The sequence below is a fragment of the Aureococcus anophagefferens genome, assembly GCF_000186865.1.
Source record: "Aureococcus anophagefferens unplaced genomic scaffold AURANscaffold_4, whole genome shotgun sequence".
In the NCBI taxonomy this organism is placed as follows: domain Eukaryota; class Pelagophyceae; order Pelagomonadales; family Pelagomonadaceae; genus Aureococcus; species Aureococcus anophagefferens.
Window position 1 is genome coordinate 1,842,934 of NW_008705564.1, and position 18,530 is coordinate 1,861,463.

The 18,530-nt window shown below is 71.3% G+C and overlaps 4 protein-coding genes across 4 annotated transcripts; all 4 read left to right on the forward strand.

Annotated features, from left to right (window-relative positions):
• Positions 1–2,099: 2,099 nt before the first annotated feature.
• Positions 2,100–2,522, forward strand: AURANDRAFT_8148 (hypothetical protein; the record flags this gene model as incomplete). The annotated part of the gene is made up of 1 exon (XM_009035925.1): positions 2,100–2,522. A coding segment is annotated over one exon (423 nt), but the record flags the coding sequence as incomplete, so codon positions are not given.
• A 2,522-nt stretch (positions 2,523–5,044) lies between these two features.
• On the forward strand, positions 5,045–6,133 carry AURANDRAFT_21939 (hypothetical protein; the record flags this gene model as incomplete). Its single annotated transcript, XM_009036097.1, has 1 exon — positions 5,045–6,133. The coding sequence occupies one exon, from the start codon at positions 5,045–5,047 to the stop codon at positions 6,131–6,133; it is 1,089 nt and encodes a 362-aa protein (XP_009034345.1).
• A 7,258-nt stretch (positions 6,134–13,391) lies between these two features.
• Positions 13,392–13,628, forward strand: AURANDRAFT_17271 (hypothetical protein; the record flags this gene model as incomplete). The annotated part of the gene is made up of 1 exon (XM_009036098.1): positions 13,392–13,628. A coding segment is annotated over one exon (237 nt), but the record flags the coding sequence as incomplete, so codon positions are not given.
• Positions 13,629–14,933: 1,305 nt separating this feature from the next.
• On the forward strand, positions 14,934–18,296 carry AURANDRAFT_62227 (hypothetical protein; the record flags this gene model as incomplete). The annotated part of the gene is made up of 1 exon (XM_009036099.1): positions 14,934–18,296. One exon carries the CDS (start codon positions 14,934–14,936, stop codon positions 18,294–18,296), a length of 3,363 nt encoding a protein of 1,120 aa, XP_009034347.1.
• Positions 18,297–18,530: the final 234 nt, after the last annotated feature.

Consider the following 18,530-nt stretch of genomic DNA (forward strand, 5'->3'; position numbering starts at 1 on the left):
CCGTCTCCTTCAAGTGCAGCTCAAGTCCAGCCTCCGAGAGCATGGCCGCCTGAAACCCACCGATGGGCAGCTTCGCAGACTTCCTCGCAGCGCGCGATGCAGGCGCTTTGCAGAGCAGAGGCGGCGCGAACGTGGCCGTGGAGCCGTTCCACAAGCCGAAGGCGGCGAAGCAGCGGACGGCGCCGCGCAAGCCCAAGAAAGCAGCCGCGGAGGCAGCTCCACCGCAGGCCTCCCATCCTCCACCACCACCACCACCACCGCCGCCGCCGCCCCGCGCCGCGCCACCAAAGCCGAGGCGGCCGCGGCGCCCCATCGCCGTGCGCCTCGCGATGCGGGACGACGGCACCATCGCGCGGCTCGACGGCGGCGGCGACTGCGCCATCGTCGCGACAAAGGGCCTCGGCGTCCGCGCGACCGCGGACCCGGCGTCGCCCGTCGTCGGCACGCTCGCGGGCCGGGCGCGCGTCGTCGCCTACGCCAACGACGCCAAGGCGACGGCGCGCGCGAAGCTCGCGGGCGTCGACGACACGGGCCGCGCCGTCGAGGGCTGGGCGTCGCCGTTCCTGCTGCGCGCGGGCCGGCGCGCGGACGCCTGCAAGATGCTGGGCGGTGTGGAGATCGTGTTCTCCGGCGACCTCGGCGAGTCGTGCTCGCGCAGGGGCGCCGTCGAGCAGCTGCGGGTCCGGGACGCGCCGATCGACGCCGCGGCGGTCGTCGGCTCCTTCGCGCCGGGCGAGGCCCTGCGGCTCTGGGCCCAGGCCTCCCCGGGCCGCGGCGGCGCCGACGACGAGTCGTCCGACTCCGACTCCGGGTCGTCGGACGACGGCGCGGCCCCGGCGCGGCACTGGTACTACGTGAGCGGGACGTCCGGCGACGGCCCCGCGGCGTCGCCGCCGCCGGGCCCCGTGGGCTGGGTCGAGGACACGAAGCACGGCCTCTACGCCGCGCTGAAGGGCGCGCCGCGCTGGGCGCGGGACGCGAGCCAGCAGGCCCAGTTCGTCATCCACGCGCGCGACGTTCTGGGAGCGGCGACGCTCCGGTCCGGCAAGGTCCTCGACGTCGCCGGCGGCACCGGCGTCGTCGCGTGCCTCGCGTCGACGTTGGCGGGCGCCGACGCGGACCTCATCGATCCGCAAGCGGAGCCGACGGAGGCCGCGCGCTACGCGGAGCGGCGCCTGGGTCGATCGTTCCGCACGCGCCGCGAGAAGTTCGTCTTCGACGACGACGCCAACGACGGCTGCGCGTGCGTGCTGGGGTATCGCCCCTGCGAGGCGACGGAGCCCATCGTCGCGTTCGCGCTGCGCACGCGGACGCCCTTCATGCTGCTGCCCTGCTGCGCGCACCGCGTCGGCGACGAGCAGCCCGACTCGTGCGGCCGCATGCTCGACCTCCTCCGCGACCGCGACCCGGCGACGATCAAGAAGGGCAAGCTCCCGGGCTCGGACACCGACGTGCTCTACGCGACGTTCCGGGACGACGCCGAGTAAAGGCCTCGGGTTAATGCACTGCGACATGCCCTTTTTCGAGCCCGCGGCGAATTCACTTGTGTGCGTCGTTGCCGTTCAATTGCTGTTTTCAAGCTGGATTTCGGAGCGATGTGCCCTGGACTCGCGGGTCGTACCTGAGCCCTCGACGCCCGCACCGGCCGCCGTCGGCAACGCAGCGCGCACATCAAAGCGCACACAGCGCTGATGGCGTCGCTCACGTCCATGCTCGACAATCTGTCGACGGCGGAGCCACCGGCGACGTGCGGCATCACGCGCGAGGTGCCGTCGAAGCCCGTCTTGGGTCCTTGTGGCCAGGTCTTCGACCAGGACGCGCTTGCGCGCTGGCGGCGGACGCGGGACGACTGCCCGGCCTGCGGCGCGGCGCTCGGGCCGCCCGCCGGCGTCGACCGCGGCATCGCCGCGGAGCTGCGCCGCTGGCGCGCGTCCGTGAAGGCGCCGCCGGCCGTCGTCCGCGAGGACGTCGTCGTCGCCAAGGGACGGCCGCTGGGCCGCGGCGCGCACGGCGTCGTCAAGCGCGCCGCCTGGCGCGGGCGGACCGTCGCCGTGAAGATGGTCTCCGTCGACGACGACGACGCCGCCGTCGCCATGCGGCGCGAGCTCAAGGCGCTCCGGGCGCTGCGCCACCCGAACGTCGTCGCGCTGCTCGGCGCCGTCGCCGACGACGACGAGGGCCTGCTCTGGGCCGTGCTCGAGTTCGCGCCCCACGGGTCGCTGCACCGCCTGCTCCACAAGGGCACGCCCGACGAGCTCCTCGCGTGCTTCGGGGCGCGGGACGCGCTCCCGGGCCTCGGCGTCGCGTTCTGGTCCGTCTCCACGGACGTCGCCGCGGCCGTCGCGTTCCTGCACCGGCGCAAGGTCGTCCACGGCGACATCAAGTCCGCGAACGTGCTTTTGGGAAGCTACGGCGTCGCGAAGATCTCCGACTTCGGCCTCGCGCGCGTCGTCGGCACGCGGGGGTTCACGCGCGCGTCGGCGGCGCACGGCGGCACGGCGGGCTACATGGCGCCGGAGCTCGGGGATGCCGGCGCGCTGGATCGAGGCGGCGAATCCGCGGACGTCTTCGCCTACGCGGTGCTGGTGGCGGAGCTGCTCTCCGGGCGCGAGCCCTTCGACGACGCGCGCAACGAGGTCGCGGTCGCGCTGCGCGTGCGGTCCGGCGAGCGGCCGCGGTTGCCCCTGGCGACGCCGCCGGCGCTGCGGGACGCGTTGGTGCGCTGCTGGGACGCGGAGGCGGCGGCGCGGCCGGACATGGAGGACCTGCTGCTGGACGTCGTGGCTATGAGCCAGGCGCCGGACGGCGCGCGCGTTTGTGGGGCCGGCGACGAGGTCGTGACCGTCGGCACGGACGTCGGCTGCCGCGAGCTCTCGAGCGTCCTCGCGGAGGTCGGGTTGCGCGACTCCATCCCGGCGATCCGCGAGCAGGAGATCGACATCGGCGCCGCGCGCCTGATGGAGCCCGCGGACTGGACCGACTGCGGCATGCAGCCCGAGGACGCGCGGAAGGTCGTTTCTTTGCTGGGCTCGGACACGATCGTCGTGCGATATCGACACGACGGCGACGTCGTCGAGGTCACCGCGAGCCCGGCGGAGCTCGTCCGCGACGTGAAAGAGCGCCTCGGGCGGTCGCTGCGCGAGGACGTGTCGGACCGGCGCCTGCGCGACGTCGACCGCCGGGACCGAACGCTGCTCCGCGACGACGCGACGCTCTACGAGCTCGGCATCCGGAGGGACGCGAACGTGTCGTTCGCGCACCGGCGGTCGCCGGCGCAGGGCGTGCCCTTCAAGCTCTTCGTGCGCGACCTCGTCTGCTCGTCGCGGATCCTCGAGCTCACGGTGGAGTCGCGCTACACGCTCAAGGCGCTCATCCACCTCGCGCTCGAGATGCTCGACCGGAGCGTCGAGGAGGACTGGCTCTACCGGCTCAAGGTTTTCGGCGCGTCGTTCTACGCGACGGAGATGCTCATCGAGGAGCTCAACCTCGCGAAGGAGGACACGATCATGCTCGAGCCCCGGATGGTCCTCTAGGCCCCGGGGTGTGTGTTGTTGTTAATCTGTGGTGTGAATTGAGTTCGTCCGAGCCTCTTCAGACGACCTTGGTGCCGCGGGCCATGGCCTCGGCGGACGGCGCGGCGATCTTCGCGAAGGTGAAGGGCACGTCGTCCTTGATCTTCTCCGGGCCCGCGAGCTTCTTTCCGCATACGACGCACGCGCAGGGCACCTCGTCGCTCGGCGGGAGCGCGTATTTGTAGAAAACGAAGCAGGTCCGCGTGTTGCCCTTGCAGGCGAACCGGGGCTGCACGCAGCGGCACTGGCCCGCGTTGAACAGGAACAGCTTGTAGTCGCCCGCGGTCCGCGGGAGCTGGCAGCCCCGCACGTCCGACGTGAGGCAGCAGCACATCGATTTGTCCTCGACGCCGAAGGCGTCCTGGATCGTCGCCGGCACGTAGGCGGCCTGCTGGCAGCAGCACACGTGGCAGATGAGGTGCAGGTCCGACACGGCCGCGGGCAGCGGGTCGAAGGCGGCGTCCTCCTTGAGGGGCGCGAGCGGCACGACGCGCTCGCAGCACGCGGGCGCGAAGGTGAACGGGAAGCAGAGGCAGCACTTGGCGCCGTAGCAGCCGAAGCTCGAGGGCACGTCGGGGTCCGCGTTGTCGCCGCAGCAGGGAACCGCGCAGCGCCGCGCGCAGCAGCAGCCGCTCGCCGACTCCTTCGCGATGGGCTTCTGCCCCAGCAAGAAGAGCGGCTTCACGAGCGCGTACTCGCCGGCGGCGGCGACGCAGCAGACGTCGTCCTTGTCCTCGCCGGTGATGAACAACTCGTCGTACTTGGGGTGGTCCCGGAGCACGCAGCACGCGCTGCGGTGCGCGACGCAGAGCGACAGGCCCTGGGCCAGCTGCCCGAGGCAGAGCGCCAGCGACGTCGGCGCGTAGAGCGTCGTGATGCTGCAGCAGCAGGACGCACAATAATGCTCCTGGGTGGCGCCGGATTCGACGATTTTGGCCGTCAGCGGCGTCGGCGAGTTGGGCTCCATCATGGTCGTGCTTTGCTAGATGAGCGAGCTGGTATTTTCGGGTGTCGAGTGCTGGAGACTGCGGTCGTGGTTGTTTCGGATCTCGCTCGCTGGCTGGGCTGCCCGGCGCGTGGTTGTTTCGGATCTCGCCACTCGCTGCAACAATTGGTTGCCGCTCGCTGGCTGGGCTGCCCGGCGCCTCAGGAAATCGGGCCGCTCGAAGTTTGCAAGACGGCAACAACTCGTGCAGTGGAAAACATCAGCATTCCGTGGCGTCCACTGAAAAAACGCGTGTTTTGGCGCGTCGCTGTCGTCTCTTGGCATCCCACAGACGCGAGCCAACATGTTCGGAAAAGTCTTCGGATTGGGCACGGCCATCGCTGCCGGCTACTACTTGCAGAATGTCGCCTTCCCTGGTGCGTCGCCCGACCGCCGCATCGCCGCGGCGATTCCCCGTCGAATTTCGTTTCCGCTGCCGCGCGCGCGCGATCACAACACCCACGTCGCAGGCAAGGAGGCCAAGGACATGTCGAGCGAGGACATCCTGGCCCGCTACGACCGCTACTACGCCGGCGCCACGGACTGGGGCGGCGCGCAGCCGGCGCACGACGACAACAACAACGCGGCGGCGACGGAGCGCTACTTCACGCTCATCACGGACTTCTTCGAGTACGGCTGGGGCGACGCCTTCCACATGGCGCCCCTGCGGCCGGACTGGTCCTTCAAGCGGTCCATGGCCTACTGGGAGCAGAACTTCGTGCTCACGATGGGCCTGAAGCGCGACATGCGCGTCGCGGACCTGGGCATGGGCATCGGCGGCCCCATGCGCCGCGTCGTCGAGTTCACGGGCGCGAACATGACGGGCGTGACCATCTGCGAGCACCAGATCAAGCGCGCGCACGCGATCACGGCGAAGCTGCCGCAGTACATCCAGGACCGCACGGAATACCTCCGCGGCGACTACAACGACCTGCCGGCGCAGATGCTGCCGTCGACCTACGACGCGGCCTACTTCATGGAGTCCCTGAGCCACTCCGAGGACCGCGCGTCGCCGCTCGCGCAGGCCGCGAAGATCGTCAAGCCCGGCGGCATCGTCGCCGGCTGGCAGTGGATGCTCCGGCCCGAGTTCGACTACGACAACGAGCGCCACATGGACCTGAAGCGCGGCATGGAGTACGGCGGCGGGCTGCGCAACCTCAACAAGCCCGACGCGCGCATCAAGGAGTACGAGCGCGCGGGCCTCGAGGTCCTCGATTCCTACGACATGGGCACGGACGCGATCGAGCGGGGCCACCTCGGCTGGTGGGTGGCGCTCACGACGGGCATCGACCTCCCGAGCCGCCTCACGTCGAGCCACTGGGGCCGCAAGCTCACGATGGCCACCACCAAACTCCTCGAGATCATCGGCGTCGCGGAGCCGGGCACGCTCCGCACGGCGCTCATGCTCGAGCACTGCGGCTTCTCCGCGGCGACGGCCGGCGAGCTCGGCATCTTCACGCCGGCCTGGGTCACCATCTCGCGCGTGCCCCTCGACAAGAACGACAAGGCCCACGCGAAGCGCATCGCCGACCTCCAGTCGAACATCGCGCTCACGCTCAAGGAGGGCTCCAAGTAGACCGGGCGCCCCCCCCCGGCGGCGCGGCCCGCCACCCCACCCCCGCCCCATCCCCGCTCAGTCCCCCCTTCGCCGCCCGGCCCGCGGCGCGGCCACCCGCCGCGCGCCGCGCGACGCGGACGAACCCCGCGTCACTCGCCACTCCGCACGCTGGTCTTCCTCGTCGTTCTGGGGGGGCTGGGTGTCGCGCCGGGCGCGTTGTCGAGAGTCGTTCTCGTGGCCGTGCGGCCGCGCGGGGCCGCGCCGCCGGCCGCCGCGCGCGCCGCCGGCCGTCGGACCCCGAGGGGGTTGACCGCCGGTATGCCTGGTAGTATGCGCCCGCTATGCGGGCTTTATGCGGGCTTTATGCGGGTGTTATGCGGGTGGTATGCGGGTGGTATGCGGGTGGTATGCGGGTGGTATGCTGGTGGTATGCGGGTGGTATGCGGGTGGTATGCGTCTGCTATGCCGGTGGTATGCGTCTGCTATGCCGGTGGTATGCGGCTGCTATGCTGGTGGTATGCGCCTGCTATGCTGGTGGTATGCTGGTGGGCTGCTATGCTGGTCTTATGCGCCTGCTATGCTGGTGGTATGCGGCTGCTATGCTGGTCTTATGCGCCTGCTATGCTGGTGGTATGCGCCTGCTATGCGCCTGCTATGCGCCTGCTATGCGCCTGCTATGCGCCCGCTATGCGCCCGCTATGCGCCCGCTATGCGTCTGCTATGCGGCTGCTATGCGGCTGCTATGCTGGTGTATGCCGTGGCTGGTGTATGCCTGGTGGTCGGCCCCCTCTGGTCGGACCCCTGGTCGGACCCCCCGCGCGCTCAAAAATCCTCCGCTCGAGCATCGGAGAGCCCGCAACAGCCTCTCAGCCGCGCGTCGCTGTGGCAGCCCGCGCAACCGTCGCAGCCGCTCGACGCTACGCCCGCACGCGCCGAAACGATGACGAACATCGAGGAGAAGGTCGACATGTCGCTCGACGAGCTCGTGAGCATGCGCCAGGCCGAGGCGAAAAAGAACGCGAAGAAGCCCGCCGCCGGGGGGAAGAAGAACGCCAAGGGCGGCGCGAAGGCGGCGGGGGGCGCGAAGAAGAAGACGGCGAAGCCCACGAAGGCCGCGGTCAACCAGCAGGCGAACAAGTCGAAGCGGCAGCAGCAGATGGACAGCCGCCGCGGCCTCGGCGGCCCGAAGCCGTCGAACGCGCAGGTGCAGAAGCAGGCCCAGAAGAAGGTGGCGGCGAAGCAGAAGAAGATGGCCGTCACGCTCAAGGGCCGCGGCGCGAAGACGGGCAAGGCGCCGGCCCGCGGCGCGGCCGCGTCCAAGGGCGGCCCGCAGATCCCGAAGTCGTTCTCCATCGAGCCCACGAAGACGTCGCGGCCCGTGTCCATCAAGGACTTCGTGCTGCCCAAGGACACGAAGATGACCATCTCCTTCGCGCCGAAGAAGACCGGCGCGGCCAACAAGGCGCCCGCGAAGAAGGCGACGGCGACGAAGCGGCAGAAGCCGAAGACGATGACCGTCGTCAAGAAGAAGGGCGGCAAGGCGCAGCCGGCCAAGAAGTCGCCGGGCAAGGGCAAGGGCGGGCCCAAGGTCCAGATCGGCGGCAAGAAGAAGAAGCCCCAGGCGAAGAAGTCGCCGGGCAAGAAGAAGTAGGCGCGCGGCGAGCTTCGCGCCCCCGACGTAACATTCGAGGTTAGAATTCGAGGTCTACGCCACGCGTCTGCAGCGCGCGCGGCGGCGCCCCCGACCTACGTCGCGGCCGTCGCGGAACTCCTGGAAGCACGTGAGATAGAGGCCTAGGGGCCATCCCTTGTCTGCAACGCCGACCTGTATATCATTGAGGCTTGGCCGGTACCTAGCTCGGTAGCGCGACTACAGGCGTTGGTTGGCGCCGTCGGTGTGTCGCGCGCGGTGCTCGCTCGGCGGTCGGCGGCGCGGGTCTCCGCGGCGGCGGCGCACGCTATTGCGGTGCGACCCACGCGCCAAAGGCGCACGCTGCCTCGAGGCCTCGAGACGACGCGGCGCGCGGGCAGCCTCGCGCCGTCATGTCGGGCAAGGACAGCAAGAAGCGGGCGAAGCTTGCGGCGAAGGCCCAGACCATCGAGGAGATCTGGGAGAGCGTGAGCTCGACGAAGAACGGGGACCTGAACCCCGCGCCGAGCCGCATCGTGCTCACGCCGCGGAGCGCCGAGGCGTGCCTCCGGCACGGCCTCAACCCCGAGGTGCTCCGCATCCGGCCCCTCGACTCCTTCTCCGTGGCGGGCATCGACCCCACGGTGCAGCGATTGCGCCACGAGACCTACACGCAGCGGCGCTTCGAGATGATGCGCCTCGTGCGCGCGGAGCGGAAGCGCCTCGTGAACCAGGAGGAGCGCGAGGCCGAGCTCGCGGCGGGCGGCGGCGGCGGGTCGGCCAAAATCACGCCCCAGCAGATCATCGCCGCCCAGGCGAAGCAGAACGCGACCTTTTTGGACGAGGAGGAGAAGCGCATGCAGAAGATGCGGAAGCGCCAGGACAAGGAGCTCGAGCAGATGATGCAGTTCGAGATGAAGATGCAGGAGATCCAAGCCGAGCGCGACCGGCGCATGGCCTTGGACAAGCGCAAGGAGGAGGCCGTGAAGCGCACGAAGGAGAAGCGCGCGCGCCAGGTCGCGGAGGAGCAGCGGCTCCGCGAGGCCAAAAAACAGGCCGCCGAGGAGAACGAGGAGGCGCGGCGCCTCGCGGCGTCGCGGTCCATGTTCGAGCGCGAGCGCGCCCTGCGCGCCGAGCGCGAGCTCAAGGAGAAGAAGGCGAAGCAGGACGCGCGCGCGCGCGAGGAGGAGCGGCTCCGGAAGCACGAGGAGCACCGGCTCCAGACGCAGCGCATCCTCGCGGAGCAGCAGGCGGCCATCAAGCGGCGCATGGACGACATGGAGCTCGCGGAACGGGAGCGCCAGGCGTTGGTGGCGCGGAAGCGCGAGGAGGAGCGCGAGCGGCTGTCGCTGCGCCGCGCGCAGATGGAGGCGCGCATCGAGCGCAACATGCAGCAGGCGGCCAAGGTCGAGGAGCAGCGCAAAGAGCACTTCTTCTCCAAGCAGGCCCACCACGAGCAGTTACGGCAGCAGCACCTGGAGATGCAGGCGCGCGAGCGCACGCTCCAGCAGCACCAGGGCGAGCTCCAGGAGCAGCGGCGTTTGATGGTGCTGAACCAGGCGAGGCGCGACGAGGAGCAGCGCAAGGAGGACCTGCTGGGCCGCTTCGAGCTCGAGGAGGAGAACGTGCGCCGCGTGCGCGAGGCGCGCGGCCGCGAGCACGGCATCGTCCGGGAAAAGAAGATCCTGCGGAACCAGATGAAGCTCGAGAACGTGGAGCGCATCCGCCGCATCGCCGAGTACCGCCGCCTCGAGTACCTGCGCAAGATCCACGAGGCGGACCGCCGCACGACGGAGATGATGGAGCGCAAGGAGAAGCTGGTCGCGACGCGGAAGCAGAACGCGCTAGCCATCAAGGTCCAGAAGGACCGCCTGATGGCCGTCATGGAGGCCGCGCGGTCCAACGGCGCGCGCGCCTCCAAGCTGCTGCGCGAGAACGTCAAGCAGCTCAACGCGCCCGCGTCCGCGTCCGCGCCGGGCAAGAAGAAGCGCGCGCTCGGCAACGGCGACCGCAGCCAGTCGGCGAAGCTCCTCTCGGACACGTCCCAGTCGCTCGGCCCGCCGCCGGAGGGCGAGATGCGACACGTCCAGCAGCACGCGCAGTCCCAGCCCCAGCTCCCCTACGTCTCCCCCTACGAGGGCAACGAGAACGCCCAGACCGTCACCTTCTAGGCCGCGGCCCGGCGGGCCGCGGCGCGCGCGGGTCCTCCGGTAAGCGCGGGCCCCGGCCCGTTTTCAAGAAAACCACGGGGTTCGTGGAAGCCGGCGACCTCCGCGCGGCCCGACGCGTCGGTGCGTCCTCCGAGGCGTCCGGACGGCGCGCTCGCCGCTCGAGCGGCGCCACGGCACAGCGGATCAGCCACTCGACGCTTCGCGCGCCTTTCGACTCGACGCGAGTCAGTGGCCCTCGCGCAGCGCGCACCGAGCCAAAACATGTCGAAAAACGTGGAGGACCCCGAGGAGGTGCGGCGCCGGCGCCTCGCGCGCCTCGCGGCGACCCCGCCGAGCGCCGACCCGGCGCCGCCGCCGGTGTCGTCGCCGCGGCCGCCGCCGTCGCCGGGGCTCGGGAAGGAGGCCGTCGCCGCCGGCGGTGCGGCGTCGTCGTCGCCGCGCCCGCCGTCGGCGAGTAAGGCCCCGGCCGGAGCGTCGCCGCGGGCCGGCGCGCCCGCGGAGTCGCCGGGAAAGCGGCTCGGGTCCGTCGACAAGCTGCTGCGCCGCTGCCTCAAGATGGCCGTGACCGACGCCCCCAAGGGCGGCGGGTCCATCTTCGAGGCGCGGCCCGCGGACCTCGGCGGCGCGACCGAGCTGAGCGCGGCGAACTGCGAGCGCGCGCTCGCGCTCCGCGTCGAGCGCGCGACGGCGTCCGAGGACGCGCTCGGCGTCCTGTCCGACTGCTTCATGCGGCTCCGCGACGAGGGCCGCAACGCGCGGTCGCGGGGCGACGCCGAGGGCGCCGACGCCGCGGCGAAGGCCGGCGAGGCCTGCGCGTCCCTCGCGGCGCGGTGCCTCGCGGAGCCCGGGAGCCTCGGCCCCCGGAGCGCGGAGTCGCGCGGCGCGCTCGCGGCGAGCCTCTGCGGCACCAAGGGCGTACCGCTGCGGCCCGAGTTCCTCGCCGTCGCGTTGCGGGGCGTGGCGCCGGCGAAGCTCGCGGCCGTCGCCGCGCCCGTCGTCGACGGCGCGGTAGCGCTCCTCCGCGCCCAGGGCGCGACGGAGGGCGAGTCCGCGCGGGCCTGCGGCGCGCTGGCGGCCTTCCTCCAGTCCGGGGGCAAGAAGGTCGCCGGCGACGCCGTGGCCCAGCACTCCATGTTCGCGTCGCCGCCCCTGGAGGCGCCGGGCGCCATCGACGCGGCGTCGAACCCCTTCGGGGGCCTCGGCGGCGGCGGCGGCGCGCTCGGCGGTCTGCTCCAGGCCATGGCCGCGGCGGCGGCGGCGAACGGCGGCGCGGCCTTCGAGCAGGGCACGGCGCTGGGCATGGTCATGCGCCTCGGCGGCGCGGACCCGGCGGACGCGACCGCGCGGTCGGAGCTCGCGGGCTTATTACGGAACCGGCGCGGCGGCGCCGTCGAGGGCTCGCTCGCCCAGCTCGGCGGCCGGGCGCGCGTCGCCCGCGACGCCGCGGGCAACTTGGTGGACGCGCTCGTCAAGAACGGGCCCACGTCCCGCGACGCGTGCACGTCGTGGTTCGCGGCGCTGCTGAGCCGCTCGAAGGACGCGAACGCGATGCAACTCGACCCGCGGAAGGTGCCGTCGGCGGCGACGCGGCTCAACGCCTGCGGGTGCCTGCTGCGCCTCTGCCGCCCGGTCATCGGCAAGGCGGACCGCGAGGCGAACGTGGCGCGGAACCTGGACTTCCTCGGCCGGAGCGCGCTGGGCCGCGCGGCGTATCCCGACGACCTCACGCGCGTCTACGCGTCCGGCGAGCAGCCGAGCGCCGACGCCATGGACACGACGGCCGAGTCCGACGACGACATGTACGACGACGACGACGACGACGACGCGGCGTTGAAGGCGGCGCTGGCGATGTCCAAGGAGCCCGCGGCGGACGCGGACTTCCACTTCGTGACCGTCGTCTTCTTCCTCGCGTTCCGAGCCGTGTGGAAATCAAATCTTCAATCCGACTTCAATGCGCGCGTATTCGAATGTTTTGACACAAGCTCTTCGGCTGTGCTTCGAGAACTCGACAAGAGCAATCGACTCGTCCAAAAATCAGCCGAATCGACTTCGATTTGATCGAGATAGCGAGGTTTGAAGTTTTTGTTGGACAGGGCATTCCACTGGTTGATTTCCACACAGGTTCCGCGCGATGCACCTCGGGCTCTGCGCGGAGCTGCGGCGCCACGAGGACATGGCGGACCGCCTGGGCCACATGGCGCACCGCCACGGCCACGACCACCCGCAGATCCTCGAGCAGCAGGCGGCGCACGTCATCGCGGAGGCGTCCTTGCTGGAGGAGACGACGGTCGACGACGCGCTGAGCTTCTGCGGCCTCGCGTGCCGCTGGCTGTTGTCGTTGAGCGACGACGACCTGCGCAAGTGCCCCGAGTTCTTCCTCGAGGACGTCGCGGACCTGCCGTCGACGCTCGCCAAGTTCCGGCCCCTGGCCGTGAAGCGGTCGCCGCCGCTCGACGACCTGCTCAAGCTCGTCGCGCGGTGTTTGGGCGCGCGCGAGCGCGTCGTCCGGTCGCCGCACTGCCGCGACAAGCTCGCCCAGGCCCTCTACGAGTGCTACCTGCCCCGCGACGCGCAGCACGACGGCCGCCACCGCGGCGCGTCGGCGGCGTCGGACGCGAACGTCGGTTTGCTGCTCGCGCCGCCGACGGGCGATTTGGCGGACCTGGCGCCCGCGCTGCTCTGGCTCTTCGGCGACGCGGAGCACCTCGGCTTCTACGACGTCACGGCGGCGCGGCTCCGCGTCGCGGCGCTCGTGAAGCATCTGTGGGCGTCGCCGGCGCACCGCGGCTCGTTCCACGCTTTAACGCGCGACGAGCGCGCGTTCGTGACCTTCGCCAACGGCCTGCTCAACGAGACGAACCGCCTCGTCGCGGCGACGATGGAGAAGCTGCCGGCGATCCGCGACCACCAGGTGCGCACGGGCGTGCTCAACCCGGGCAACGACCCGCAGCTGCTGGAGCTGCGCCGCGACTACGAGAACGCGGGCGAGCAGCGGCGGCAGGAGCTCGACGAGCGGCACCAGGAGGCGGAGCGCTACCTGACTTCCGATCTACGCTTGTGCACGGAGACGCTGGGCCTCGTGGAGCTGCTCACGGGCGACTCCGTCGTCAGCGACGCGTTCGCGCTCGACTCGCTCCGGCCGCGGCTCGCGGGCATGCTGCTCTCCGTGATGCGCGCGTTCACGGGCCGCCGGTCCATGGACATCAAGATCGAGCACCCGGAGAAGTACGGCTTCGACCCCAAGGACATCCTCTCGCGCGTGGGCCGCATCGCGACGCATTTCGCACAAACGCCCAACTTCGCGGCCGCGCTCGCCGAGAGCGGCTACTACCAGCCGGACCTGCTTCCGAAGACGGAGGCGACGCTCCGCCGCATCCGCGGCCTCGACGACGCGTCGCTGGCGAACCTGGACGCCTTGGCCGTCGCCGCGGCGTCGGCGAAGGACGCGGCGGCGCTCGACGACGGCATCGAGGAGGACGCGCCCGACGAGTTCGTCGACCCGCTGACGTGCGCGATGATGACGGACCCCGTGGCGCTGCCGTCGGGCCAGGTCGTCGACAACTCGACGATCCAGCAGCACCTCCTCAACGAGCTCACGGACCCCTTCTCGCGCACGCCCATGGAGCCCAAGGACGTCACGCCCCTCCCGGACCTCAAGGCCAAGATCGAGGCCTGGCTCGCGGACGCGCGCGCGAAGCGCAAGCGAAGCGCCATGGCCACCTAGGAGGGGCCACCCGAGGCGCGCCGCGCCCCGCCCTTACCATGCCACCACGCGCGCGGGGTCGCGGGAGGCGCGGGGATTGCCGATCGATGCTCCGTCTCTAGGGCCGCCGCGCGTGCCGCGGGCGGCGGCCCCCTAGACGTCCTTGAGGATCGCGTCGCGCTTCGCCTGCATCTCGGCGTCGCTGATGAGCCCGAGCGCGTGGATCTGCTTCAGTTCGAGGAGGCGGTCCGTCGGCGTCTTCGCCGCGTCGGACGCGAGGGGGTTCGGGGGCGCCTCGACGTCGCGCGGCGCGGGCGGCGCGGACGCGGAGAAGGGCGACAGATTCGAGAGGAACGACCGCCGCGGCGGCGTCGGCGGCGGCTGCGCGAGGGGCATCGCGGGCTGGACGATGCCCATGGGCTGGACTCCCAGGACGGGAGCGACCACCGGCGGCGGCGCGGCGGCCGTGTCCGTCACGACGATGCAGTGGTCCATGATGACGACGCGTGGGTTGGGGCGCTGAAGCGCGCGTACTTGGATGTGCGCGCCGAAGCGGGCGTACTTGGGCGCGAGCTGCGCCTCGACGTAGTCGGGCACGTTCGTGATCTCGTCGCCTCGAGCCGCGGACTGGGGCTGCGCCCCTTGCAGGACCTTCTCGCCCTTCTGGTTGAGGTACTGACCGAGACCAAGTTGAATCAAGTTGTGGAGCATAATCATGGCGAATCCCACCTGAGTTTGCAGACTTATACCGATTTCGTCGTCATGGATAGTAGTTCCTTTTAAGGCAAGGACCAAGCCGACCGGAAAGAGCAGCCCAAGGACCATATGCGCCGAAAGCCTGGACATCCTGGACACCCTGCCGGGCAGGGCGATGAACATCGCCGAGCGTATGATGTCGTTGATCGAGTCGATGTCGGCCTTGAACTCCTCGCGCGAGTAGCGTCCCTCGAGGAACGGAGGAAACGACGACGCGGAGAACCCAAGGGAAAACATCATTTTTATTTGCCGGAGCACGTGCTGGTTTGCTTGCACACCCACCATCATCCCCGGTTGCATCGGCTGCATCGGCTGCACGCTTTGGAGCAGGGAGCTAAAAGAGCGGGCCGCGAAGGACTTCGACGCGGGCGTGGTCGTTATCTCGTCGGGCTAGCGGGCGGTACTGGAGCAGCAGACGACGCCCAGGTGTGGTCCACAGGCGCTGGCACGGAGAGCGGCGCCGGAAACCGTCGTAGGTGCCGTCAATGATGATGTCAACATCGTTTGGTTCAAAACCATGATGGCCGCCTAATTTACGCCTAATCTGCTTGACAAAACATGGACAAGCCGCAGTGGCCGAGCATGCGCGGCAACGGCGCAGCGAAGCCGGCCGCGCGCGCGCCGAAGAAGGCCGCCGCGCCGAAGCCCGTGCTGCGGTTCACGAACATCTCGGCGGCGTCGACGGAGGCCAAGCCGCTGGCGCCGCGCGGCGCCGCACCGATGCCGCGCGGCGCCGCACCGATGCCGAGCAATGCCGCCAAACCGCCGCCGTGGCAGGCGCCGCGCGGCCAGCCGGCGACGCTCAAGCCGCACAACGCGCCGCGCGCCGATCGCAAGCCGCCCGGCGGCTGGACCGCGTCCGCGCCGGTCTCGGCGGCCCGCGCGCCGGCCAAGTGGCGCGGCGTCGTGCGGGACACGCCCGTCGAGTTCCCCTTCGACCCCTACGCCTGCCAGCTCGACTTCATGGACAAGGCCCTGGGCGCCGTCGACGCCGGCACGTCCGCGATCCTCGAGAGCCCGACGGGCACCGGCAAGACGCTCTGCCTCCTCGTGTCCACGCTCGCCTGGGCGAAGCGCCACGCGCCGGCGCAGACCGCCAAGGCCGACCACGGCGGCCCGCCGCCCGAGCGGCGCGCGGTCGTCTACGCGTCGCGGACGCACGCGCAGCTGTCGCAGGCGGTCAAGGCGCTGCGGGCGTCGTCCTACGCGCCGCGCGTCGCCGTCATCGGCAGCCGCGAGCATCTCTGCGGCCACAGCGTCGTCAAGCGCCTGCGCGGCACGGCGCAGAACAAGGCCTGCCGCGCGCTCTGCGCCGCGCGGGGCTGCTCGCTGCGGAACGAGCTCGACAAGCAATTGAAGGCGCGCAAGGGCGAGGACTTTGGCGACGTGGCCCTGGACATCGAGGAGCTCGTCGACGACGGCAAGCGGCGGGGCACCTGCGCCTACTTTGGCGCGCGCGCGAACCTGAAGGACGCGGACCTCGTCTTCGCGCCCTACAACTACGTGCTCGACGAGCGGCACCGCGCGACGTCCGGCATCGACTGGCGGGGCACGATCGTCGTCCTGGACGAGGCGCACAACGTCGCGTCCGTCGCCGAGGACGCCGCGTCCTTCGAGCTGACGGCCGCGGACGTCGGCGGCGCCGCGCGCGAGCTGGATCATTGCGTCGACGCGCTCGGCCGGATGCAGCTGAAGGCGAGCTTGGATGCGAAGGACGGCGGCCTGGACGCGGAGCTGCCGAGCGAGGAGGGCCTGCTGCAGCTGAAGCGCGTCGTCCTGGGGCTCGAGGACGCGCTCGGGCGGGTCGCGTGTCCTACGAAGGACCCCGAGGGCGGCGCGGCCTATCTGGAGGACCGGGGCGGCAGGCTCCACGAATTGGTCTTGCACCCGGCGGGCCTGACCTGCGCGGCGGCCGCCGAGTGGTTCGCGAGCGGCCTGCGGGGCGCCGCGGACGTTTTGGCGGGCGACGGCGACGAGGCGTCGAAAAACGCGTCCGCGAAGCTCGAGCTGCTCGAGCGCGCGACGCGCCTGGCCTTCCGCGGCCAGCTCAGCGTGCCCGGCGCCGACGCGCCGCCGGCGGGCGGCGATGATGCGAAAGAGCTGGGCGACGCGTACTACCGCGTCCACGTGTCCGAGGGCGGCGGCGACGCGCCCGCGGCGCTGTGCTACTGGTGCTTCTCGCCGGGGCTCGCCGTGAGCGAGCTCCTGGCCCTGGGCGCGCGGAGCCTCTTGTTCGCGTCGGGCACGCTGAGCCCGCTGCCGTCCTTCGCCGCGGAGCTCGGGCTCCGGAAGCCCTCCGTGCTGGAGAACCCGCACGTCATCGACGCGGCGACGCAGCTCTACGCCGCCGTCGTCGGCGTCGCGCCGTCGGCGCGGCCGCTCAAGTCCACCTGGGCCGTGCGGTCCAGGCCCGAGTACAAGGCCGACCTCGGCGCCGTCGTCGCGCGCGTCGCGGCGGCGGTGCCGCGCGGCGGCGTGCTCGTCTTCTTCCCGTCCTACGGCGCCATGGACGACGCGCTGAGCGCCTGGAAGCGCACGGGCGTCCTCGACGACATCGAGCGGCGGTCGGGGAAGGTCGTCCTGTCGGAGCCGCGCAAGGCCGCGGACATGAAGGCCGTGATCCGTTCGTTCGACGCGGCCGCCGCGCCCGGCGCGCCCGGCGCGCTGCTCCTCGCCGTCTGCCGGGGCAAGGTCTCCGAGGGCATGGACTTCGCCGACGACAGGTGCCGCTGCGTCGTCGTCACGGGGCTGCCCTACGCGCCCGCGAGGGACCGCAAGGTCCGGGGCAAGCGGTCGTTCCTCGACGACAAGAAGCGCCAAAACCGGGACGGGCTCTCCGGCGGCGCCTGGTACGACCAGCAGGCCGCGCGGGCCGTGAACCAGGCGCTCGGCCGGGCCATCCGCCACAAGGGCGACTTCGGCGCCGTGCTCCTCTGCGACGAGCGCTTCGCGAGCCGTGGCAAGCGCGCGATGCTCTCCAAGTGGATCGACGACTCGTTGAAGACGCCCGCGACCTTCCAGGAGGCCGAGGACGGGCTGCGCGCGTTTTTCCGCGGCAACGGGCTCGGCGGCGGCGCCGCCGTCGCGGAGGCGAAGCGGGAGGCCAAGTCGGCGTTCGTGTGCTCGTCGCGCCGGGGCCCGGACGCGCCGGACCCGGGCAAGCGCGACTCCGGCGACGCCTTCGACGACATCCACCAGTTCATGTCGCGGACGCGCGACGACGCGAAGCGCGGCCGCTCGCCGCCCGCGCCGCGCGCCGACGACGCGAACGCGGAGCGACGAAAGGCGCTCTTCGCGAAGCGCGGCGCGGCGGCGCCGGCGCCGGCGCCGGCGCCGCCGACGGTGCCCGCGGCGCGGCCCCGCGCGCCGGCGCCGCCGCCCAGGGTCGCGGCGCCCAAGCTCTTCAACTCGGGCCAGGGGCTGCGGGTCGCGTCGTCGTCGGGCGCCGCGTTCCCGGGCGCGCGCGACGGCGCCGCCGGCGTCGCCTTCCCGACGGCGCGCGCGCCGGGCGCCGCGGCGCCCCCGCGGCCGCCGCCGCCGTCCCTCGACGCGCGCGCGACGGCCGCCGCGGCGCCGTTCTTGGCCGCCGTCCGCGCGGGCTCCGTGGGCTGCGCGCGCCAGCACGGCCGCCTCGACGACGCGCTCGCCGCGCTCCGCCGCCTGCCCGTCGACGCGGGCGTGCTCCAGCGGAGCAAGGCCGGCGCCGTCCTCGCGCGGTTCCTCAAGCTCGGCGACGTCGGCGACTACGGCCGCCGCGCCGCCGCCGCGGAGCTCCTCGCGACCTGGAAGGAGAAGGTGCGCGAGGAGCGGGCGCCGCCGCCGCCGGCGGCGGCGGCGAAGCCCGAGCGCGCCAAGCCCGAGGACATCCAGAAGGTCGGCGGCAGCAAGCGCGCGCGCGTGCTGCTCGGGTACACGAAGTAGGCTGTTTTTTTCTGCTACTCGTCCTGTCTCGTGTTCTCTGCCCCCTGCGCGCCGCCGCTCCCCTGCGAGAGGCACACGAGCTAGTGCGGATGGCGGGCCATCCTTCTTGTTAGTAGAGATCGAGCTCCCAAGGTCACTTTTGGACGGCTCAGCAGCCCCGAAAAGAATCTCCTAGGAGGTAACTTACCGTAAAGTTGAAGTGAAGTTGAAGCGCGGAAAAAACGAAATCAGCGA